The sequence below is a fragment of the Schistocerca cancellata genome, chromosome 8 (genome assembly GCF_023864275.1).
Source record: "Schistocerca cancellata isolate TAMUIC-IGC-003103 chromosome 8, iqSchCanc2.1, whole genome shotgun sequence".
In the NCBI taxonomy this organism is placed as follows: Eukaryota; Metazoa; Arthropoda; class Insecta; order Orthoptera; family Acrididae; genus Schistocerca; species Schistocerca cancellata.
The window spans coordinates 362736403-362758486 of NC_064633.1; the positions used below are offsets into that span (position 1 = coordinate 362736403).

At 39.3% G+C, this 22084-nt stretch overlaps 2 protein-coding genes and 1 long non-coding RNA gene across 4 annotated transcripts in view; 1 reads left to right on the forward strand and 2 right to left on the reverse strand.

Annotated features, from left to right (window-relative positions):
- Positions 1-1387, reverse strand: part of LOC126095005 (nischarin) — a 94735-nt gene extending 93348 nt beyond the window's left edge. For both annotated transcript variants that reach the window (XM_049909662.1, XM_049909663.1), the window contains exon 1: positions 708-1387. In XM_049909662.1, coding sequence (XP_049765619.1) covers positions 708-1148 — 441 coding nt within the window. In that variant the 5' untranslated portion in view covers positions 1149-1387. The remainder of the gene's footprint in view (positions 1-707) is intronic.
- Positions 1388-13952: 12565 nt separating this feature from the next.
- LOC126095269 (uncharacterized) lies at positions 13953-20693 on the reverse strand. The gene is made up of 2 exons (XR_007521946.1): positions 20191-20693; positions 13953-18661 (listed from the first exon to the last, which is right to left on the reverse strand). It is a non-coding gene; the product is annotated as an uncharacterized LOC126095269 (long non-coding RNA).
- A 5-nt stretch (positions 20694-20698) lies between these two features.
- LOC126095268 (ethanolamine kinase 1) overlaps positions 20699-22084 on the forward strand; it is a 183057-nt gene continuing 181671 nt past the window's right edge. The window contains exons 1-2 of the mRNA XM_049910029.1: positions 20699-20831; positions 20921-21257. Coding sequence (XP_049765986.1) covers positions 21132-21257 — 126 coding nt within the window. The 5' untranslated portion in view covers positions 20699-20831; positions 20921-21131. The remainder of the gene's footprint in view (positions 20832-20920; positions 21258-22084) is intronic.

Here is a 22084-nt window from a genome sequence, read left to right on the forward strand (position 1 = left end):
AATAAATCTTGTGCATGATGAAGGCTGTTTGTAGGCTTTTAATATAGGTGACAACATTTGCTGTTTTTTTTTCCAAAAACAATGCCATGTCAGATGGCTCAGTATTATGCACTGGACTCTTTTTTTAAAGGAATGGGTTTCCAAACTAAGTCCATCCATCCAGTCATCAGTTTTCCATAGTTCCTCAATTGCTAAAGGCTCAAGTTGGGACGGTTGCAGTGTAAAGTCCACAGCTGATTTCCCGTGCATCACTCCTGTCCAATCCAACTCCAATTTGTAAATTTTGTACATGTATGAAAAGATACCTGTAATGTATCATAGGTGGGCTATGACAAACAGTGGAAAAACCTGGACGTAGGTTAGTTTTATATAAAATTATCGGAATTTTTGCCACTGTAGTGCTAAAAAGTGTGTCTTTGTAAAAATAATTGTTGTCCTGCTTTTTATTAGTAAAGTTGGCGAGAACACACAAAAATGAACTGTTTGAGCATACTTGGGGTTAATCGTCACAATGAGGTTATTCGATTTATAGCAAGCAACAGACAGATTCAATACTTAGTAGACAGTAGTACTGAGAGGTTTCGGCACTGCAGCTCTTAAAAACGTAATTTCTATCTATTTTTCCCCATCTTTAAATTACGCAACTTATATTTTCGTAAACCTCTGCTTTATATTCAAATAAATGGAGTGTTGCATTATTTTTTTACCTGTAAAGGTGAGAAGGTGTAATGCCTCGAATTCTGCAGTAATGTGTCTCCTTCAATGAAAAACTGTAAGGCCATGTTCTGGAGAAGAAATAAAATGTCATAAAGATGAAAATCAAGAAACAAAGCAAGTTCCCTGGGCATTGCTTTCTGTAGAAAATGAATAACTGTTGTCAAGTATTTCTCTAGGCCATCTCTCCTCTTTTCTATAAAAGCTGGGTCTCTATTCCCAATTACTTTCTTCGGTGGCAAAATGTCCTTCGCTACCCCGTTGTCAGTAACAAGCTTTTCATGCAATTCCACAAAATCGTTGTATCTGTGTTGAACTTTCCACTCAATGTCCCCTACTTTTATATTAATGTGGTAAACAGTGTAATTCTCTGTCTGCTCAACATACGGGATCTTTACAGTTGTTTTGCAACCGTTCAATAGAAAACAGGCCATCCTAGATACTTTATCGTAATCACCGATTTCATTCGTTACAACAGCGTTGCAATACCACGAAGGGCAAAATTACAATCTTTCACTTAACATACGATTACAACTCTTCTGGACATCCACTGTCATATTCCACATAGCTTACATGTATTGCTCTGACATTTGCACATCAACAGGAAAGTTGTTTACGCACACATCAGAACAAATGTCATCACTTGTTTTGACACGATCGCCAACTCTAGGATGTTAATACACTCAGAGTTCTTTGCACGAGCGCTTTCAGATGTGGGCAACCACGGCCGTGGGGCAGCCGTGCAGCGTAATGAGTTATCCGTGATTTCACATCATTCGAATGAAAAATTATCCTTTGAATACAACTGAAATTTATTTTCAAAAAAGAATCGTTTTAACGGAAATATCATCACTTAGCATGCAATTTTTTTCAATTTAATTGCAATGATCGATTCAGTGACATCTTGCATTCGTAACTCCGCACATGTAGTAACACATTCTTTTCCGATTAGTATCCGTGGAGGGGATCAGTCTTTTTCCGTAGACTACATCATTTTAAAGATATTTCCAGCTCCACGCCACGTCACCGTCCCCAACACGACCTCTTTAACAAAAGAATTTGAAGCAGTCCGCATCAATAATCTTTCTAAATATACACCGAAGAGCCAAAGAAACTGGTACACCTGCCAAATATCGTATGGGGCCCCGAGAGCACGCGGAAGTGCCGTAACTCGACGTGGCACGGGTTCGACTAATGGCCGAAGTAATGCTGGAGGGAACTTACACCATGAACTCTGCAAGGCTGCCCATAAATCCGTTAGAGTAAGAGGGGGTGGAGATCGCTTCTGAACAGCACGCTACAAGAGATCCCAGATATGCTAAATAATGTTCACGTCTGGGGAGTTTGGTGGCCAGCAGAAGTGTTGGAACTCAGAAGAGTGTTCCTGGAGCCACTCTGTAGCAAATGTGGACGTATAGGGTGTCGCATTGTCCTGCTGGAATTGCCCAAGTCCGTCGGAATGCACAATGGACATGAAAGGATGCAGGTGATCAGACAGGATGCTTACATACGTCACCAGTCAGAGTCGTATCTAGGCGTATCGGGGGTCCAACATCACCCCAAATGCACACACCCCACACCATTACCATTACAGAGCCTCCACCAGCTTGGACAGTCCCCTGCTGACATGCAGGGTCCATGGATTCGTGAGGTTGTCTCCACACTTGTACATGTCCATCTGCTCCATACAATTTAAAACCAGATTCTTCTGACCAGGCAACATGTTTCCTGTCATTAACAGTCTAATGTCGGTGTAGTTGAGCCTAGGCAAAGCATAAAGCTTTCGGTCATGCAGTCATCAAGGATACACAAGTGGGTGTCCAGTTCCAAAAGCACATATCAATGATGTTTCATTGAATGGTTCGCATGCTGACACTTGTTGATGGCCCAGCAATGAAATCTGGAGCAATTTGCAGAAGGCTTGCACTTCGGTCATGGTGAACAATTCTCTTCAGTTGTCATTGGTCCCATTCTTGGAGGATCTTTTCCCAGCCACAGCGATGTCAGAGATTTGATGTTTTACCGGATTCCTGATATTCATGTTACACTTGTGAAATGGTCGTACGGGAAAGTCCGCACCATGTCACTACCTCAGACATTCTGCACTCATGCGCCGACTATAATATCACGTTCAAACTCACTTAAATCTTGATAGCCTGCCATTGTAACAGCAGTAACCGATTTAACAACTGTGCCACACACTTGTTGTCTTATATAGTAGCTGCCAATCACAGTGCCATATTCTGCCTGTTAACATATCCCTGTATTCGAATATGCATGCCTATACCAGTTTCTTTGGCATTTCAGTGTAGTATACAACATCGACATATCACTTGACAATTTATGATTGAATTTCCTGATTGGCAGGTTAGGAGACTAGCTGATTGTTTGAAAGAAGCAACAACAGCAATAACCACGCCCTCACAAAATCCAGGTCTCACTGACCCCATACAAACTGTTGGTAAGCTACTAGATACCATAACTGTCTGTGTCAGCTACTCACCATTGAAGATATCATCCGTTTTGTCACCTTAGTACTCTGAAATATTAACTCTTTTGAAACTATCAGTTCCTACACCAAAAACTCTTGGTGCCTGCACATCTTCCATCTCAATACACACGTCACCTATGAGAAAGTCAAGCCCACTTCTTTTACGGTCTAAATACTGTACTCATTCAAACATAACCTCTAGCATCTAACACACTGAAATGGTGCAGCAGATGTATAGTATCCTGTACCAAAAGATTCCGTCCACTTAAATAATGCTTCCTTACTCATAACCTCAGAAAAGAAGAGATCTGTGTAGGCAACTCCTCCTTAGCAATGCCTTCCTCCAATCACATCATTCCATACGTGTTTTCCTTACACCTTACGCTGTATTGACAATCACAAAGCCTCTACAGAGCTATTATTGTCATCTTTGAAATGACTCTTTCTTCTACCCACCTACCCCTTCCAAATAATCCAACTGAGCACCTCATCTTCACTAACTTTTTTCCAGAACACACTTTAATCCTTGCCACTATCTACATGCACTCTAACCAGCCAGCATGAGAAACAGCAGAACAGTAGTGGCATCATTTTTATTGACATCCTCAATTGCCATGATATCTGCACCCCTGCACATACCTCCCCCTCCCACTCCTAGGGAAAGGAGAAAGCATGGTATAGACAAGTGTTTCTCTTTCAAGAAAATTATTTAAAAGTCAGTATTACATATGTTTTTAACATTCAGAACTGGAACTTTCTTGTGGCTATTTACAAGCCATCATTCATCTTCTAAAATACAAAAATACTCTATACCACCAGGTCCAGCCCCCTCTCCCTTCAAAATCTCATATGGGTGTCCTTGACCCTGCTTTCACATGATATGACACAGATACAATCCCTGATACCATTAATGCTTCCCCCAAATCTTGCGAGGCAAACTACAGTAGAGATCCTGGTTCCAACGGGGAGTGATCAGCTACAAGTTGGCCATTCTGCTCCTTCATCCTGAATCAGTAGATGTTGGTAGACACCTGAAGGATACAACCAGTAGGCAATTGTTTTTGGCTACAGCCAAGTTACTTAACTGACAGTACTGCGTGAGGTAGTCAGTGTTGACTGCGGTGTTACTTTGTTGTACTTCACTGTACTTAGTACTGTTCCCTTTTCTTCCAAAGTGCTTTTAATTGCTGCAATTATGATCTATATTAAACATGTCAATATATGAGACAGTTTCATTTATGAACAACATTTAAGCTATTTTTCTTCCCGTGTGTGACTTCTACTTTTGCAGGAACAAGAAATGCAGTTTAGGATTCGAGCAGCATGGCTTGTTCTCTGCGCATGGATCCTCACCCAGTTGTGGTCTATATTGGGTCACGCTTGCTTCCTCTGCTCCTTGCTCAACCTTACTGAAATCAGTAAACTTACATTTAACACACAATACCCGTCTTTCTCCAGATTTTATACTACACATCAGACCAATCCAGACTATTTCCACACAGATTGGAATGTTCATGATGTCCAGATCCACAGTCGTATCCTAATTGAAAGCCACAAGTCCATCCTATAAAATCCTGACAACATTCCACAACACACCATTACAAATGCAGTTACTATTCATATCCCTCTCTGAGCTATCACCATGACTCCGACCATCCTTCCAGTATTTTGAAGTATGTTGGATGCTCCAAAATCCAGACAGAAGATGTTTACTAGAAAAAAAGCATTTGCAACATTGGCTTTGTTTCAACCAATGGGGATTTTTTAAACAGATTTTGGTATTAGAAGTAAAAAGTTTGTGAAACAAGGCTGCACCACATTGATAGCATACTAAAGTATGACTTTCAGAATTAATGAACTATATTCAAGTTCTTCTGCTATGTCTAATCCTGTTAATGGATTAAATAGCTATTATCTTCTTATAAATGATCCATTGGACCCAGAAGTCATTGTTGGAGAGCAGAAAAGTTTGGTGACACAAGACAGTGTTAAAGTATAGTTTCAATGCAATGAAATGATTTGCATGAAAATAACAGTGATAATTGTACTTTGTAAAAAATATTTAATTACAGGATTGACTTGTAGAAATGAAACTGCATAACGATAGCATGCTGATGGTGTTGAACCATTTACACAATCTTTATGGAATAGTAGTAAAAAGGATCAATCATATTACTGGAGAATAAAAACATAGTTAAACTTGTATTCATTATTATTCAAGTAAGATTACAGAACATAAAGCATGGTGGTCAGAACAATAACAGTGGAAAGAAGACGACTTATGATTCTTCACTTTTTCTTAAAAAAAGAAATTAAATTAAAATAAAGAAGTAAAATGATACAATCAAAAGCATTAAATCATTACATAGAGATAAATTTTGTTTCAAGCTCTGTCTCTGACAGAGCAAAGTATAATGATTCTTTACACTGTCCCCTTGAATGACACAGATAATGTCTGTCACAGATTTTGAAAGCACCATTCAATGTTACAACATTTGGGGCTCAATGTTAATTTTTCACAAAGAATGCTTCATGGTAAGCAGTTACAGTTTATTAATATGAAAGAATTGATTTGTTTGTTATGAGATTTAGGTAAGCCATTTTATCATAATAGATTGCTTGAAGTTTTGCAATAAAACATTAGATGTTGTGACTTAGGGTTAAAGTCTGGAATTATTACCATAGCTATGTTATTCACCAGTCAAGACTGAATAGACTTTATCAGTATTACAGGTTAAGATTACACAAGCATTATAATACAAAAACAAATCAGCATAAATATGCATACTACTACTACTTTATTTATACAACTATTACGAAGTCAACTTCTTTCACCAGCCGTGGCCAGACAGATTGCATTACATCTTAGCTATTACATATTAATATCACTCCTAAGACTAAGTCAGTTTGTGGTTTCTCATATGATGGTATCATGTTGACCAGTCTACAACTCCACTTGTAGAGAAAAATTCATTTACAGAATGCAGTGGCCTTTGCTAGATCAAGCACTTCATTCTAGCTCTGATCATCCTCAGTGGCAATGTTCGAACATCTAGTAGTAGGTGGTTGAACATCTTCACGGCCGCTGTCGGATAACTGTCCAGCATCTTACTTGTGTGACCGCTTGGAACATCAATGTCGTAGTTGAAAATCTCTTGTCTCTTGCAGAAGAATCCTTGATTTTCTTTTATATGGACAGATTGTCATTACTTCCAACAGCTCAAAAATGGGTCTACAGTGGTCAAATTTCTTGCTGGAAGATATTGTTCTTACAGCATTCTTTTGCAGAACCAATAAGTTTTTACTTCCTGAAGAGTGTCCCTACATCAGCAACCATATGTGATGTGGCTGTGGAACACTGTATAATATATTTTGATTAGGTACTGATTTGTTATCAGGCATTTGAGCTTCTTGAGGAGATAAATCACTCTTGTGAGCTTAGAACATGCATGTGCAGTGTGTTTGGTCCATGTCAGCTTATTGTCAGTTGTGATTCCCAGGAGTTTGACACAATCAACAATTGATACAAGTCCACAGTCACCAAGGCTGCATACTATTGTCTGGGTTTTATCTTCATGAAATTTCATTTTGTTTCCTTTGAACCACTTTTTGGCTACTTCAAACAAAATTTCAGTATCCTTTAATGCCTCAGGTGAATTTCTACCCTTAGTCATTAGTGTTGTATCATCTGCAAAGAGCAGGGTGTGGCCATCACTTAGGTCATTGACAAATATTAAAAAGAGCAGAGGGCCAAGTACAGAGTGCTGCAGTACACAGTGTTCAAGTGCCATTTCATGAGACACTGCTCCCTGTAACGTCTAGTCTGCTGTCACTCACAATATCACCAGCCAGTATACTGAAAAGCTAGCATATGCACCTGTACCCACAATCTGTAATCAGGCACACTAAATGAAGCTCTATTATAAGTCTGTAGAGTGTTTATTCAAATATGTAATAGTTTACACTCAATGTCATACAACATTAATGCACACACAGGATGCAAATAAAAACAGAAGCATCTGAAAAATGGAAGTTAAGACAAACCATAGAGAAACAGCACCACTCGTTAAAACAACATTAACATTGCACCACTAGCACTTCAGTCATAAGATCATGCACAAGTCCTTCCTGAGTGTTACTATTACTCATGTTGGTTGACTATGGTTCCCCATTTGAGGATTCCACTGACTGTTACTGTTGTTGTTCTGCTGGTACCTAGTACCATTACCACAGTAGCCACGGTGATATCTGTTATCGTTTCTTCTCTTCCTATTAAAATTTGCCTGTGCATTATGCAGCAGGGGTGACACTGGATGCATCATAAAATTGACACATCATCTCTTGTCTTTCCTGTGATTGCAAGATTGTGTATGTGGTGGACAGGACTGAGCTAACTCATCATTGTTATTGTTATTGCTAATGTAAATGTGAAGTGCTCAAGATTGGTTTCTGGAACATAGACTAATTTTCCCCTTAGGTCCAGGGCCAATTTTGTATTTAACATTTGCTGAATATCCCTATGTGTTACGAGCTCATCCTAACACCATGTCTTATTCAGGTACTTCTCAAAATACTTGTGTAGACTTCCTTGCCTACCATTAAATATTTCCTAATGGAGCCTTTCCTGCACACAACTGGACCAGTTAACTGATAAGAATTCCTTCTCAAACTGTTTCTAAGTTTGACAGTTTTCACTGGTCTTGGCTGCCCAAAGGGTGGCTTCTCTCTGAACAAAGCCTATAGTGAAGTGGATCCTTTGCTGATCTGCCCATGCCATTAAATGAGTTGATGAAAATGACAGGATGAATACCTTTTTTGTCAGGGGCAATAAATTTGAAATTGTCTGTGATTTAATAAGCTCTCACCTAACACAATGGTTGGCAACAGAGGTGCTGTCCCCACCCAACATGATACATGGTTAGGTGACATACCTGTGTGATTTATATCAGTTTATATCGTTACTATACCTTCCCTCATCTGATATAGGACTATTATTTTCATCACGTTTCCCATCAACAGGTGGTGGTGTAACATTTACTTCCTGCTTAATCACTGATTGTTGGATGTTACTATCTGGTGACATGACAGTATGTAGTCACTGCAGTACATTTTAGCTTAGTGCAGTTTTAATTTGGTTTAATTCTGTGTTAAATACTTCTCCCAAAGTGCCTCCCTGTGATGACACCTCAGTGACTTTGTTCAACAACATATGGTAGTTTTGAATCTGTTCTTTGATTTGTATTTGTTTTCTTACTTGAGACTCATTTGTAAAATTCTTTATAAAAACTTTTCTTTGTCCCTTGCTCAATAGCAAAATAATTTACTTTTATGTCTATAATTATGAAAATAATCAATAGGTAGAGAGCGTATACTGGTGATACCCACTATCCTGTTGCAGAGCATGCTCTACAGCATGGCAGTTGTGACCTCAGTGTCTATTTCACTACATGTGCTGTCTGGATTCTTCCTCCAGACAACAGATTCTCAGAACTCCACAGGTAGATGCTAGTACTACAACATGTGCTTGGTTCTGCTACCCACCTGGCCTTAATTTACATTAATTTCTTCTGTCTCAGATTTTACTCACAGTAACTACTTCTTCCTTCACTCCATTTTAGATTTCTACATCTTTAATTTGCTGACCTGTCTAGTTTTCACGCCCCCCTTCCCAAATATGTTATGTACAATGCACTTAGCTTTTCATCCTTATTAACTCATGCACATTACCCTGTCATCCACCTTTAAGCTCTCAGGATTTCAGATCTGATATGGTGCCGTCCCTAACAATCAGTCTTTCCTTCTCATCCCATATGGCCAGTCTCTCCTGAGCCAGAGTTCTGGGTGACTTTTCCAAACACTACCCCTTTTCCTAAACTTCTCCAGTTCCTTTCTTCTCACCCTTCTTTCTTCCCCTTCATCCCATCTGCCAAAAGAAGGAGATACTGGCTCTGAAAGCTTGCACGTGTAAAACTTATTTTTTTATATGTATGTTCTCCTGCTGCTGCTTGGCGAGTAGATTTTTTATCTATCCCATTACATTACTTTTATTTCTAGATTACTAGCAGATTCCTTTATTTGTGTTCATCAAATAATTCTTATATTGTAGCAGGTATATTTTGACATGCAGTTTTCAATGTTGTAATTTCACTTGTCAAGGTACTTTGCTGTGCTGACAGATTTGTCAAATTTAGATGACATGTCATTTTATTGTAAGGTTAAATTTATTATAATTTAAATTATACTTAATAATTTATTTTAATTTTATTTATAATTTATTTTATAATAATACAATTTATTTCATTATTTATAAATTTAATAATTTGTATTATATTTATTATAATTGATTAACATTTTGTTTTGTTGTAATGTTAAAGTTGATACATTATTTGTTAAGTTTGTTGGATTAGCTGACAGATCATTATGTTTAGTGGACATTTCATTATGCAATTCATTTGACAGTTGGCTTCACGCTCTTTATTTACCTATAATGAGAATTGTTCAGCAATTGCTTTCTACATTTCCTCTAGCCTATGCCACAAGACAGCATAGCAGTCTTGTGTTGGGCTAGAGGTTGGACTAATTTCCTTGTTCCCAGCGTTAGATCCCATTTCATTTGCTGAAATATCAACATTCTCAATGCCCACATCAGCAAATTCATTATCACCAGCATTCGATTCTGCCTTGTCTCGTGTTTCAGTTTCCACTTTTGTGGGCTGTATATTTTTACCATATCATAAAAGGTTGCTGAATTCATCTGTTTGAAATCACGTATCTTAATTTAATATCAGCATACAAATAACAATATTGCTGAGTGTGAATGTTCGGGAAAGCTGGCATTAATTGGTTGAAACAACAAAGAAGTGGTGCTCCATTGCATGCTCTTATAATTCAAAGTCAGCCATCTTGTACCAACCAAATTCACTATTGTTAAGATTAGTTGCTGAAAAAATTCTAAATTATCCATATACCAAACAAAATTGGACATTGAATGATTACAGGTGTCCAGCAAACCTAGGAGAATAAACAATGTTACCCTCATCTTTTGTTTTATGCCATAACAAAAATCACTCCACAATTTTTCTGAAAAAGTTGTGTTTGCTGGTAAATGCGTTTTGGGCTCACAGTTGTTGATTTTGATTTTCTTTTTCTTCAGCTGCTCATTACTTTTTGTAAACAGCTTTTTCTTCAGCTGCTCATTACTTTTTGTAAACAGCTTTTTCTTCAGCTGCTCATCTATTTTTCTATTACTCACCAATTTTATGTTGCAGCAATGTAGGAGAAGAGAGATTGCCACTTACTGTAAAGAAGACATGTCCAGTTGGTCAAGTTGCAGACAGGCACAATTACAAAACTCTCACATATAGCTTCCAGCCACAGCCTTCATCAGTTAAAAAAAAAAAAATTAAAAAAATGCCAGCAGCAATCTGGAGGGGGTGGGGGAGGGGAAGGGGAAGAGATAGTAGTGTACCGTTGGGGAGAGACACGAACACTGTCTGGTGGAGTGTGCAGGGACAAGACTGCCAACAGGCACAGTGTCAAGAGGTTGTGGGGCAGAGAGGTGGGTAAACGAGGGACAAAAAGGGGGGGGGGGGGAGTGGGGAGAAATGGGCAGATACATTGGCAAATGGCTACAAGTAAACAGGGGTGGAGATGAGATGGGGAGACAGAGGGGTGGAAACTGTTGGGTGGATGGCACGGGGACAGTATGTTACCATAGGTTAAGGCTGGGATAACTACGGGAGTGGAGAATGTATTGTAAGGATAACTCCCATCTGCGCAGTTCAGAGAAGTTGTTGGTGGAGCGAAGGATGCATATGGCTGGAGTAGGGAAGCTGCCATTGAAATCAAGTGTGTTATGTTCAGCCGCATGTTGTGCCACATGTTGGTCTACCTTGCTCTTGGCCACAGTTTGGAAGTGGCCCACCAATATAAAAAGCTGTGCAATGATTACAGCAGAGCTGGTAAATGACATGGCTGCTTTCACAGGTGGTCTGGCCCCTGATGGGCTAGGATAAACCTGTGACAGGACTGGAATAGGAAGTGCTGGGCGGGGGGAGGGGGGGTGTGTGGATTGGGCAGGTTTTGCACCTGGGTCTTCCACAGGGATACGATCCTTGTGGCAAGGGGTTGGGATTGGAAGTGGCATAGAGATGAACTAGGATGGTGTGGAGGTTGGGTGGGCAATGGAAAACCTCTTTAGGAGGGGTGGGAAGTATCTCAGATAGAATGTCCCTCATTTCAAGGCATGATGACAGGTAATCAAAGCACTGATGAGGGATGTAGTTCAGTTTTTCCAGTCCAGGGTGGTACTGGGTGACGAAGGGATACTCCTTTGTGTCTGGTTTTTGGGGGTGGTGGGAGAGGAGAAATGACATGAGAGATCTGTTTGTGCACCAGGTCTGGGGGATAGTGCCTGTCTGTGAAGGTCTTGGTGAGACCCTCATCACACTGAACAAGGGAGTTTCTGTCACTACAGATACACCATCCCTGGGTAGCCAGGCTATGTGGGAGGGATTTTTTTGGTGTGAAAGGGGTGACAGCTGTCAAAATGCAGGTACTGCCAGTGTTTGGTGGGTCTAATATGGACAGAGGTGCGGATGGAGCCATTAGAGAGAACAAGGTCAATGTCTAGGAATGTGACACACTGGACTGACAAGGACCATGTGAAGTGGATGGGAGAGAAGATATTGTGATATTGAGGGAATGAAGATAAGGTGTCTTGGCCCAGAGTCAAGATCATGAAGATATCAGCTAATCTGAACCAGACTTGGTGTTTGGCAGTTTGGGTGGCTAGGAAGGTCTCCTCTAGATGGCCCATAAACAGGTTGACATAGAAGGGTGCCATATGGGTGCCCATGGCTGTGCTGTGGATTTTTTTGCATACCTTCCCCTAAAAGAAGAAGCAGTTGTGTGCTAGAATAAAGTTAGTAAGGCGTATGTCCTCATTGTCACCCATTACCAGCCCGGACTTGAACAACTGAACCACGTCCTTCACCAAGGCTTTGGTTACCTGTTATCATGCCCTGAACTGAAGGACATCCTACCTGAGATCCTTACCACGCCTCCTAAAGTGGTGTTCCATTGCCCATCGAACCTCCACAACATCCTAGTCCATCCCTATGCCACTCCAAATTACAATGCCTTGCCACAAGAATCACATCCCTGTGGAAAACCTTGGTACAAGACCTGCCCCTTCCACACACCCAGCAGTTCATATTCCAGTCCTGTCAAAGGTTTATCCTATCCCATCCAGGGCCGGGTCACCTGTGAAAGCAGTCATGCCATTTGCCAGCTCTGCTGCAATCAATGCAAAGCTTTTTATATTGGTATGACTACCAACCAGATGTCCACCAGGATGAACGGCCACTGTAAAACTTTGGCCAAGAGCAAAGTAGACCACCCTTTGGGACAAAATGCAGCTGAACTTGATTTCAATGGCTGCTTCACTACCAGAGTCATGTGGATCCTCCCCTCCACCAACAGCTTTTCTGAACCACACAGGTGAGCCTTAGCCTTATAATACATTCTTCACTTCTGTAATTATTCTGGCCTCAGCCTATGGTAACATACTGTCCGACACCCCCCACCCAACAGTTTCCACCCCTCTGTCCTGTCACCTCCTTCCAATTCTCACCCTCTTTGTTTACCACACTCTGCCAATGCACCAGCCTTTCTTTCCCCACTCCTCTGTTTTGCTCCATTTTCCTCACTTCCCTGTCCCACAATCTCCTGATGCTACACATGTTGGCATTCTAATCCCTGCACACTCCATCAGATCACTTCTCTCTCCACCCAATGTTATCTCACCCCCCCCCCCCGCCCCCCCCCCCCCCCCTCGAGATTGCTGCTTCCATCCCACAGGATTCTGGCCCAAGCTGCCAGAGTTGGCAGTCATATTTGCATGATGTGTACTTGTTTGTGTGAATGAATGGTGTGTGTTTCTCTTTTTGTGACAAAGGCTGTGGCTGAAATCTTACGCGTAAATTCTTTTAATTGAGCCTGTCTGCAACTTAACATGTCATCACTATGGTAGGCACCAAGATTGTATATGTTTTGTGTATTTACAAATTATATACATAATGTCTCTGAGATGTCCTGTACTGTTGGACTCAAAGGTCAAAGAGCAAATACATAAATATTCTGTGCAGGCTTTGTGTATTTTATTTCATTTTTTATAATGTTCTAAACTTTTTCAGTTTCTTATTTGAAGGGCTTATTTCGATAGTGGTACAAGTCCATTTTTGTTCATTTTGAGATACAGAGTCCTAAAGTTAAAAGAGCACTGAAAAATCTGCAGTTGGGATACCAGAAATATTCAAGCATACGGCTTCTTGCTAGAGATGAACTTTTCTTTCTGTTTGTTTGGATCATTGATTTCAGATGCATTATAGGCAGAAAAGTGGAGGTAATGGACTTGTACCACTATTGATAAGTCCTTCATTTGATCTGCTATTTTTTAGTACAACACAACTTCTTATAACATTTTACAGCCAAAGGTTACGCATTCCTCTATTTCATTGTACTTGTGTTGGTTTTAGTCTCTCTTAAGGTGCAATGGATATCATAGTGTTACCTCAAAGTAAACCAAAATTTCTGACATGTTTCGTTTAACTGAAAAATTTCCTTTCACTGGTATGGTTGCAGATTATCTAAAATATCTAACAGAGATTTACAGAGATTTCTTTTATCATTTGTATACGCATTATTTGCAAGTGACAGGGTATTAACAATGAAAAACAAATTGATCATGTTCTTCAATATTTGTTTATTTTTGATCCAGTTTTCAGATTACAGGACAATCATCAGACATTAACCAACTGAAACTGATGTACAGAACTCCTTATCGGATAATATTAAAATATTCTGTGTGCACACAGAATACTGTGGTGTTTTCCAGAAGTGCACTGAAAATTGTAATGCCCATAAACAGATTCTTTTTGCATAATTCATTGCATTAATGAGCAAAGTATTGGATATAAATTATATATGTTTGACAGTTATTTTTTAAAGTTGATTCTGTGAAAGCAAGGGCTAAAAGCTTATAACATTCTACATGCAGTCTTTTAATTTGTATGCAGTTTTCACTGAAGATGACATTTACATTTGCAAATCTTCTATGTGATATAGTGGCAGTAATATATGTTATGCTTATATCTCATGATATTAGCAGTACACACATGTAACCTCTCTGATCCATATTTTTCTATTCGCCATTCTCTTGCAAGTTTTGTGCTTTTTGTTACCTTCCTTTATATACTGTTCCTGCATTCTTGCATTGGAGAATAACTGTTAATTTTCTTGTTAAAGTACATGTACAATAATGTATGTGGAATCACCTATCAAATCACATTTATGTCTCATGAGACAAAGTGAGACTTACTCCACTTATTTAAGACTTTAATATCAGTATTTAACTTCTGGCCATTAAAATTGCAATACCTTGAAGATGATGTGCAACAAATATTGAAATGGCATGACATGTACAATATGCTTGGATATGCAAATGATAAGCATTTTACCACAATTGCACAATGTTGTAAGAGTAATAACCTCTACATTCTGTATGTAAGGAAAGATTACGCCATGGGTTACTCATTCAGAAATCGCATTTGAATGCTATTGGTTTGTTAGAAGGCAGTGTCATTTTATGTAAGAAGGAGAAACATCTACCAGCACACCAGAATTTAATAATGGCAGGATCATAAGCCTGTCATGACTGTGATTTATCATCCCACAATATTCCTGCTTGCTTTGATTAGGATAAACAACTGTCACGAGATTGTATCAATGGGTTCAGGAGGGTCACAATCAATACCATGCACGATCTCAACATCCCCAAGTGACTAACACCTGAGAGGAGAGGCATATTGTTCACTTGCCATGCTGACCATTCAGCCACATCATCTGTCTTATATCCAAAAATGGACTTTTTTGCAAAGAGACAGATTTCTGTACAGCTATCTGGAGGCCCATAGACTGTCAGCATGGCAATTATACTGGAAACAGAAGTGACACCATATTGTCCTTTCAGATAAGTTCACAGTGGTCATATCTGTGTAGGGAGGCTCTGAGGAGAGTGAATGTTGCCAGGCTGCATTCCTCACTGTCACAATGACCTGGCCCAGCACTGGGTGCATGACAGTACGAAGTGCCACTGGCTACAGAACATAACCATCTCTATTCTATTAAGTTCAGGGATTGAAGCCAGATCATGTTGACTTCTTGCCACAATACTTTGGCTAGACAGTGGCAAGTATGCCAGGAAAACTTCAAGAATCACATGATCATATCTGTTTGCACAGCCAATAGTTTTAACAGCAGCCATTGCAGTTATGACATTAATAATGGTGGATGCAATGTATTTTTGAGGTCTCTGAGATCTTTTCTGTCAACAAGGTAACACATGAACAAATGTTGCTCACGATGTCCTCGCCTACGTCAATACAAAGGATGGCTGACTGTTGCTTTAGCCAACACACTCCAAATCTGTCACTCATTGAAGACAACTGAGTATGGATTGCCAAGAAACTGGCATGCCATGACTGCCACCCACTACAGTTGATGCATTCCATCATTGATTTGAAGCAGCATGGAATTACATACCCATACCTGTCATCAAAGACAGGTCAGAGCCACTGTTGCTTCCAGATGTGGCTGGCCTATCTACTGAATTTTGCACCTGTATACTCTTAAATTACCAACAAATTTAATCATATATTCTTTCTACTGTACTTATACACAGAATAAGTAAAATTTCATGATATGCTATCCTTCCTGGTGTTGCATTTCTAATGGCTAGTGGCAAACATATTCTAAAAGTATAGTTGATTTACAGACGCATGATAAGTCACCAATATTATGTTTTGTAGTCTAAAGTGTCAACTGTAGTCAGTCTTACATTTATACTTTAACTTTGCCTTTCTTCTAACAGAGAGAAAGCTTTATGCAGGTGTTCAAAACTGCAGATGTTCGAGGGTACTTAATGTTGTCACATTTAATGTTTTCCAATAATTAGCTTTTTAAGCAGCCTTCTATCTGTTTCATTGGGGCCCCAACAATGATATTAACACTGGGTTTTATAAATCAAGGAAAAATTACAAATATAAATATAATTGACAAATCCTGTGGAACATGCGATAAAACGTACCCAAAATACAGAATGCACATATAGGCTAAACAAAATATGAAAACAATTATCCTATAAAGAGTTATGTTGTAAAATGGAAAATACAGAATAGATACTCTCTCTCTCTCTTATGCAAATGCAACTCACACACATAAGATCACAGTCTCTGGTAGCTGAAGCCAGACTGGCAGTCTGGCATCAGCTGCCAGAGACTGTGGTCTCGTGTGTGTGTGTGTGTGTGTGTGTGTGTGTGTGTGTGTGTGTGTGTGTGTGTGTGTGATAAAGGCCTTGTTGGCCAATGCTATATGATGAGTTATGTTGTAACTCAGTACATATACAGCACATAAATGTGTTATTTTGGTGTTGAAAATTAACATAAACAGGGTACAGATATCACAAGCAGCAGTGCACCACATCCAGTGGTGTGGGATGTCTTTAAGGGTATATAAGGGAGCTCCTTAGGAAGTGAATGCCATTTTTCTCGCAGAGGTGTTCCCAGGATATCAATGGTCTGACAATGTGGATATTGAGTAGAAACATGTTTTCTAGGGGTATCCCAGAAATGCTCTCTGGGATTCAGGCTGAGAGAGTGAACCAGCCATTACATGCATTGAACCTTTTTCTGCTGAAGATATTCATTCACAAAATGTGTCCTGCAAGATCAACTGTTGTAATAATGTAAGTAATCATATTTGCACCAGCATAAGGACAGGGATAAAATTCAGGGACATCATCTCTGTATAACTGTTACTTTACCACTTGGAACATGTTTGCCTACGAATACAGCACACCAGACATGGACACTGTCACATCTCAAGTTATATCTTTTACAGACGTTTGAAGGCTGATAACGCATTCTGCCTTCTCCTCAATCTGAAACACTTTTTTTTCCCAAGCTAAAACCAGGATTCATCTGTAAAAAGGATAGTCTTCCACTATAGACAGTCCTGTATAAGTATTAATTAGGGTTCCTGCAGAAAATGCTGCTTACTGTTACACAACATACACATGTGGCCACCCTTTGCTTATGTGCCACCTCTTCTAAGCCTTCAGCACACTGTACTCAATGATATAACCCTATTGATGACATCAGCCATTAATCATTGTTACGTGTCATAACTGTTGGTAAAGTTGCTGAGCTTTCACATAAACCAGATCTGGGTTGCCATTGCTGTCTGCAAGATGATTTTTATTTGTAAGTTTAGGTTGACAACTAGTTACTCATGCTGGCTTGTAATGCAACAGTGACATTTGGTCATGAAATAAACACATAAGAAGTTAACCTGTGAACTTTCACCCCAGCTTTACACTATCGAACTAAAGATTAGGATCTTCATCCATTACGCAGATGGAGATTCTTGTATTTTTCCTATTTGCCACAGTTCGATATGTACCAAAGTATTCATCATGACAGGTGAAGAACGTCACAACCTTTTATTGGAAATTTCTGCCACAGCCCATGAACCACATTTAAGATCTTTGATAGCACTTTTAGTAGGACCTGCCTCCATTTCACCAATGGTCCTCTTATTGCAGGCCCTGTGGTAAATAGTGTCACAATAACATGTTTCGAAGCTTTTAAACTCTCACAACAGCAATCTCCATATTACTCTCAAACACAAAGGAAAGAAAATTAGTCCCATCAACATAAGGTTGTTGGAGATGGAGCACACACTCCGGCCGTTTCAAGGACAGGAAAGGAAATCAGCAGTGCCCTTTCCAAGGAACCATTCTGCTATTTGCCCAAAGCAATTTAGAGTAATCAAGGAAAACCTGATTTTGGATGGCCAGATGCAGATTTGAACCATTGACCTCCCAAAAGTGAGTCAAGTGTGCTGACCTTTGCATCACCTCACTTAGTCTTTCAAACTGGAGGTTACATTTTGTTGTCTCCTTTCCACTCATCAAATATGGGGTTCCTAGGAAACCTGCTGTCTCGAATCGCTAGACAACAATTCAAGCAAATTGTATTAATGGAGTTTTTTACAAAAGGAAATGATTAAAATACTTAACTTTGTGAAATACAGATGTGTCAGAGGCAAAAAGTGACAGACAAAATAGAAATCCCTTCAGTATGCTGCATAGTAGAAGCAAAATGATTAGTCTCGATGTTATGCTTGAATTCACTGCTGTAGAACTCATAGAATTGGCTAGTCTTTAACTGGGCCGTTGCCAGGTGGCGTGGCATTTATGTCCTCTTCATGTTGAGGCTGCTGCTGTCAGGTTGTCATCCTAGAGAGGGGCTGGTCCATGTGCAGTTGGCTGATGTGTTCTTCACAGCCCTCTCTGCTCTAGCATTCCCAAACGGTATGCCAGCACTTGACTTTACCCTGGAACACATTTAAGTTTAAATGACACAAGGAGACCATAGTACCATTGGTTAGAACGCAGTACTTCTGTGACAATACAATGTGTTTTCTACGTTTTTGTACTTCTCTGTGATTTACATGGAACCTGCATGTAATACTGACAAGTTAATAGAATTATATATCATGTGTACAGTTGACTATTTCACTCTCAGCAGTTATTTACTGAACATTAGATTGAGACACGAAACAATTAGATTGAGACACGAAACAATGTTTCCTCTGGACCGTTGAAAATTCTTGGGGCACCTTCTCAGTGATGTTTATGACATAATCCCCAGTTCTTATATTGTGGAATGGAGGGTTGTCAATCTTGCTTAACACCACATGATCTTGGGCCAAAATTAAGCTTAAAGTACCAGTATTTGTCAAATTAGTGATCGCTACCAAAAGTATTCTGGAAGGTGTCTATGTTACTTCTACCACAATAGACTGGTGGAGAATTTATAACTCTTTTTGTGCTCTAAAACATCTTTTTGGCTTCCACATTGCTGCTTATGTTGCTGATTTTATGTTTTCTGCAAATATTGATTGGCGTTTAAGAGCAAACATCTTCACATATGTTATGACTTCTTGATATAGATTTAAGAAACCTGATGACCTACTTTTGGTGTTGCCAATCTAATTCACCCCTGATACACCATCAATATGAGCTGTTTCTTTTCCCATTGGATTAGAATCATTGTTAGATCACAGGTACTTCTATGATGTAATTAAAGCAAGCAGGCCTCATGTCTTGACAAAAATCTCACAAGAGGGGCTAGAATCTGACTTTATCAGTAATGTGACAAGAATAAACTCAATTAAGATATGAAAGGTCTCCTTCAGTGAAGATGGACTATATACCCACTTTTGGAATGATAAGTTGTTAATGTTACATAAGTCACTGTAATGAAAGTGAAAACAAAACTACTTATTGTAATGTGGCACCCTTTTACCATTACTCTGATAAATTTTTATTTTTGAAGAAAGTGTGCCATCGAAATAAATATATTTAATATCTCATAAAAACTTTTTTGGAACATGGTTAGGAATGTAACACTAGGTTTAGGGATAAATTAATTTTTCTCTCAAATGGTTTCAAGTTGGCTATTTGCTCAACTGTATGATTACAAAATCTTAATCTACCACAAAATTTAATACATGCAAACCAACTGTATATATACTTTCTACAAAGGCATTCGTCTATGAAGTAGGAGTTGTATGTAGTAATAATTTCATTTTTTTGTAAAACTTTCATCCTTGAGACATTTAAACAAATAATTCACAGGTATGTCAGAGATGTAAAAAGCTATCTAGTGTGACCCCTTGCAATTTTCATGGTATAATGCAACAAAAAATTCGTCGACGACATGTCCATATGCAATTCGGATTTTCTGTGTTTACCTTTCGGTACCAGTTTTAATAGAAAAAAAAGGAGTGTGAAATATTCGAAGTACACTAATTATGACACTAACATAGACAACAGGCCATTCTAGACATCAATCTCTTACCACAGTCTTTATTTCTCGTTCACATTCGTTGGCTTCGCCAGGAACCAATATCATCTTCCCATCTAACCCAGACCATGGGCTACGCTACAGATCAGATCAGTCTTGTGATTATAACCAAGATTTCAGTGCTGTAAGGAAGTAGAGGGGGAGAGGGAGCGGCTCTATGGCACAGTAGCCCATTGACGAACAGCCAAATATACTAAGGAATCGGGCTGTTTAATTGTCCTCGTGGGCAAATATTTATTCCAAAAATATATTTCATTCACCAACGAATCAAACATAAATAGAACAGTCTTCGTAGTATGTAAAATAAATAGTTGTTTACCCCCACGCAGCGAGAACACCCCATATAACCGACATTCGAGCAAACGCTGTCACAATTCCAAAGCTGCGCTTGCGCTTGAGAAATTCAGAATATGGATATTTGATTATTTGGGCAGTTTCATCCGATTTATCGCCAAGCATTTTTCGATAGGCTTGTATCGATTACTTCCTCGTCGACCATAAACTTCCGCCGGCTTCAACCGCTTGTCAAGTCAATACGGTGAAATTGCCGGGTTGATGGTTCAGCTGTTTTAGTATTGAGAGAGAATTTTTGACGTACAGTGGCGTATCTAGAACGCTCGTGTGTTTATCTCTGTGTGAGGATGAAACGCTTGAAATTATAGATCTTATTACATGTAATTCAGCGTCTGATTTCACATAATGTTGAAAGTGTTTAATTTCACAGTAGCAGCTTACGACGAGTCTTCTGTTTTCTTATGACCGGGAACTGAAAGTGTGCAGAAATGAAATCTGCCCTAATTCTATATTTTATGTTGCAACTTCGAACGAAGAGGAGTGGTGGTTATTGGGGGTCGTGCTGCAGTATATAAGCTGCGATCGGCGCAAGAGCCCCACCAGTTACACTAAGTTTCCGGTGCGTGAAGGGACAGCTCGAGATGTCCTTCGAACAAAATTCCTTGGTAATCCCCATCACGATTGACGAGGATCATCTCATCGATGGAGCATTCTCCGTGCTGCAACATATTCGTTCATCATGGAGCAGAGACAAAATAAAGTTCAAGGTACTTACACTATTGCTGTTTTTATTCAAAGTTCCTTTCATAGCATAATTTATACATTTTCGGAGTCATATAAGATCTTGTTTCGTTCTCAATCGCATATTTAATTTCATCTGATCCATTATGAATCACGGAATTGATTGATGGAGCTATATACTCTTGGTGTTTGAAATTATCGACGCCTGTTGCGGGTATGATGCTCCTGCCGAGCTTCCGAACTCACAAACTGTACAATGCTATACGAAGACATTTGAAATTTTGTTTAATCCGTTAAATACAACATGAGCGGTTTGGTTTTACTTCGCAATCGCATTCTATCACTATTTACACGGCCATGGGCCACTCTAGTATTTGAATTTTGCAGTATTGTTGTGTGCATGACTGAAACGAGCCACTGGGTTACTGAAACAAATACTAGAAGGCGCGTCATGGCTATAAGTGCTCATTAATCATAATTTTTTCTGTTCTGACTTAGCATTTTTTACCAGAAAATAACGTTCTTTTCACTGCCATTTCCAAATGCAAACTGCTGACTTATCAGAAGCCCCTCTAGATTTCAGTTGTAGAAACCTATTATTTAGGCTGTGTGAACTATGTCTGAACTGCTGAAGGGTACCTCTTAAATTAAATTTTTCTACTGCATGTTGTTTTGTTGTCGTCTTCAGTCCAAAGACTGGTTTGCTGCAGCTCACCATGCTACTTTATCCTGTGCAATGCAATCCTCATCATCTCTGAGTAAGTAGTGCAACCACCATCCATCTGAATCTGCCTAGCGTATTCATCTCTTGGTTTCCTTTTATGATTTTTACCCTCCACGCTTGCCTCCAATA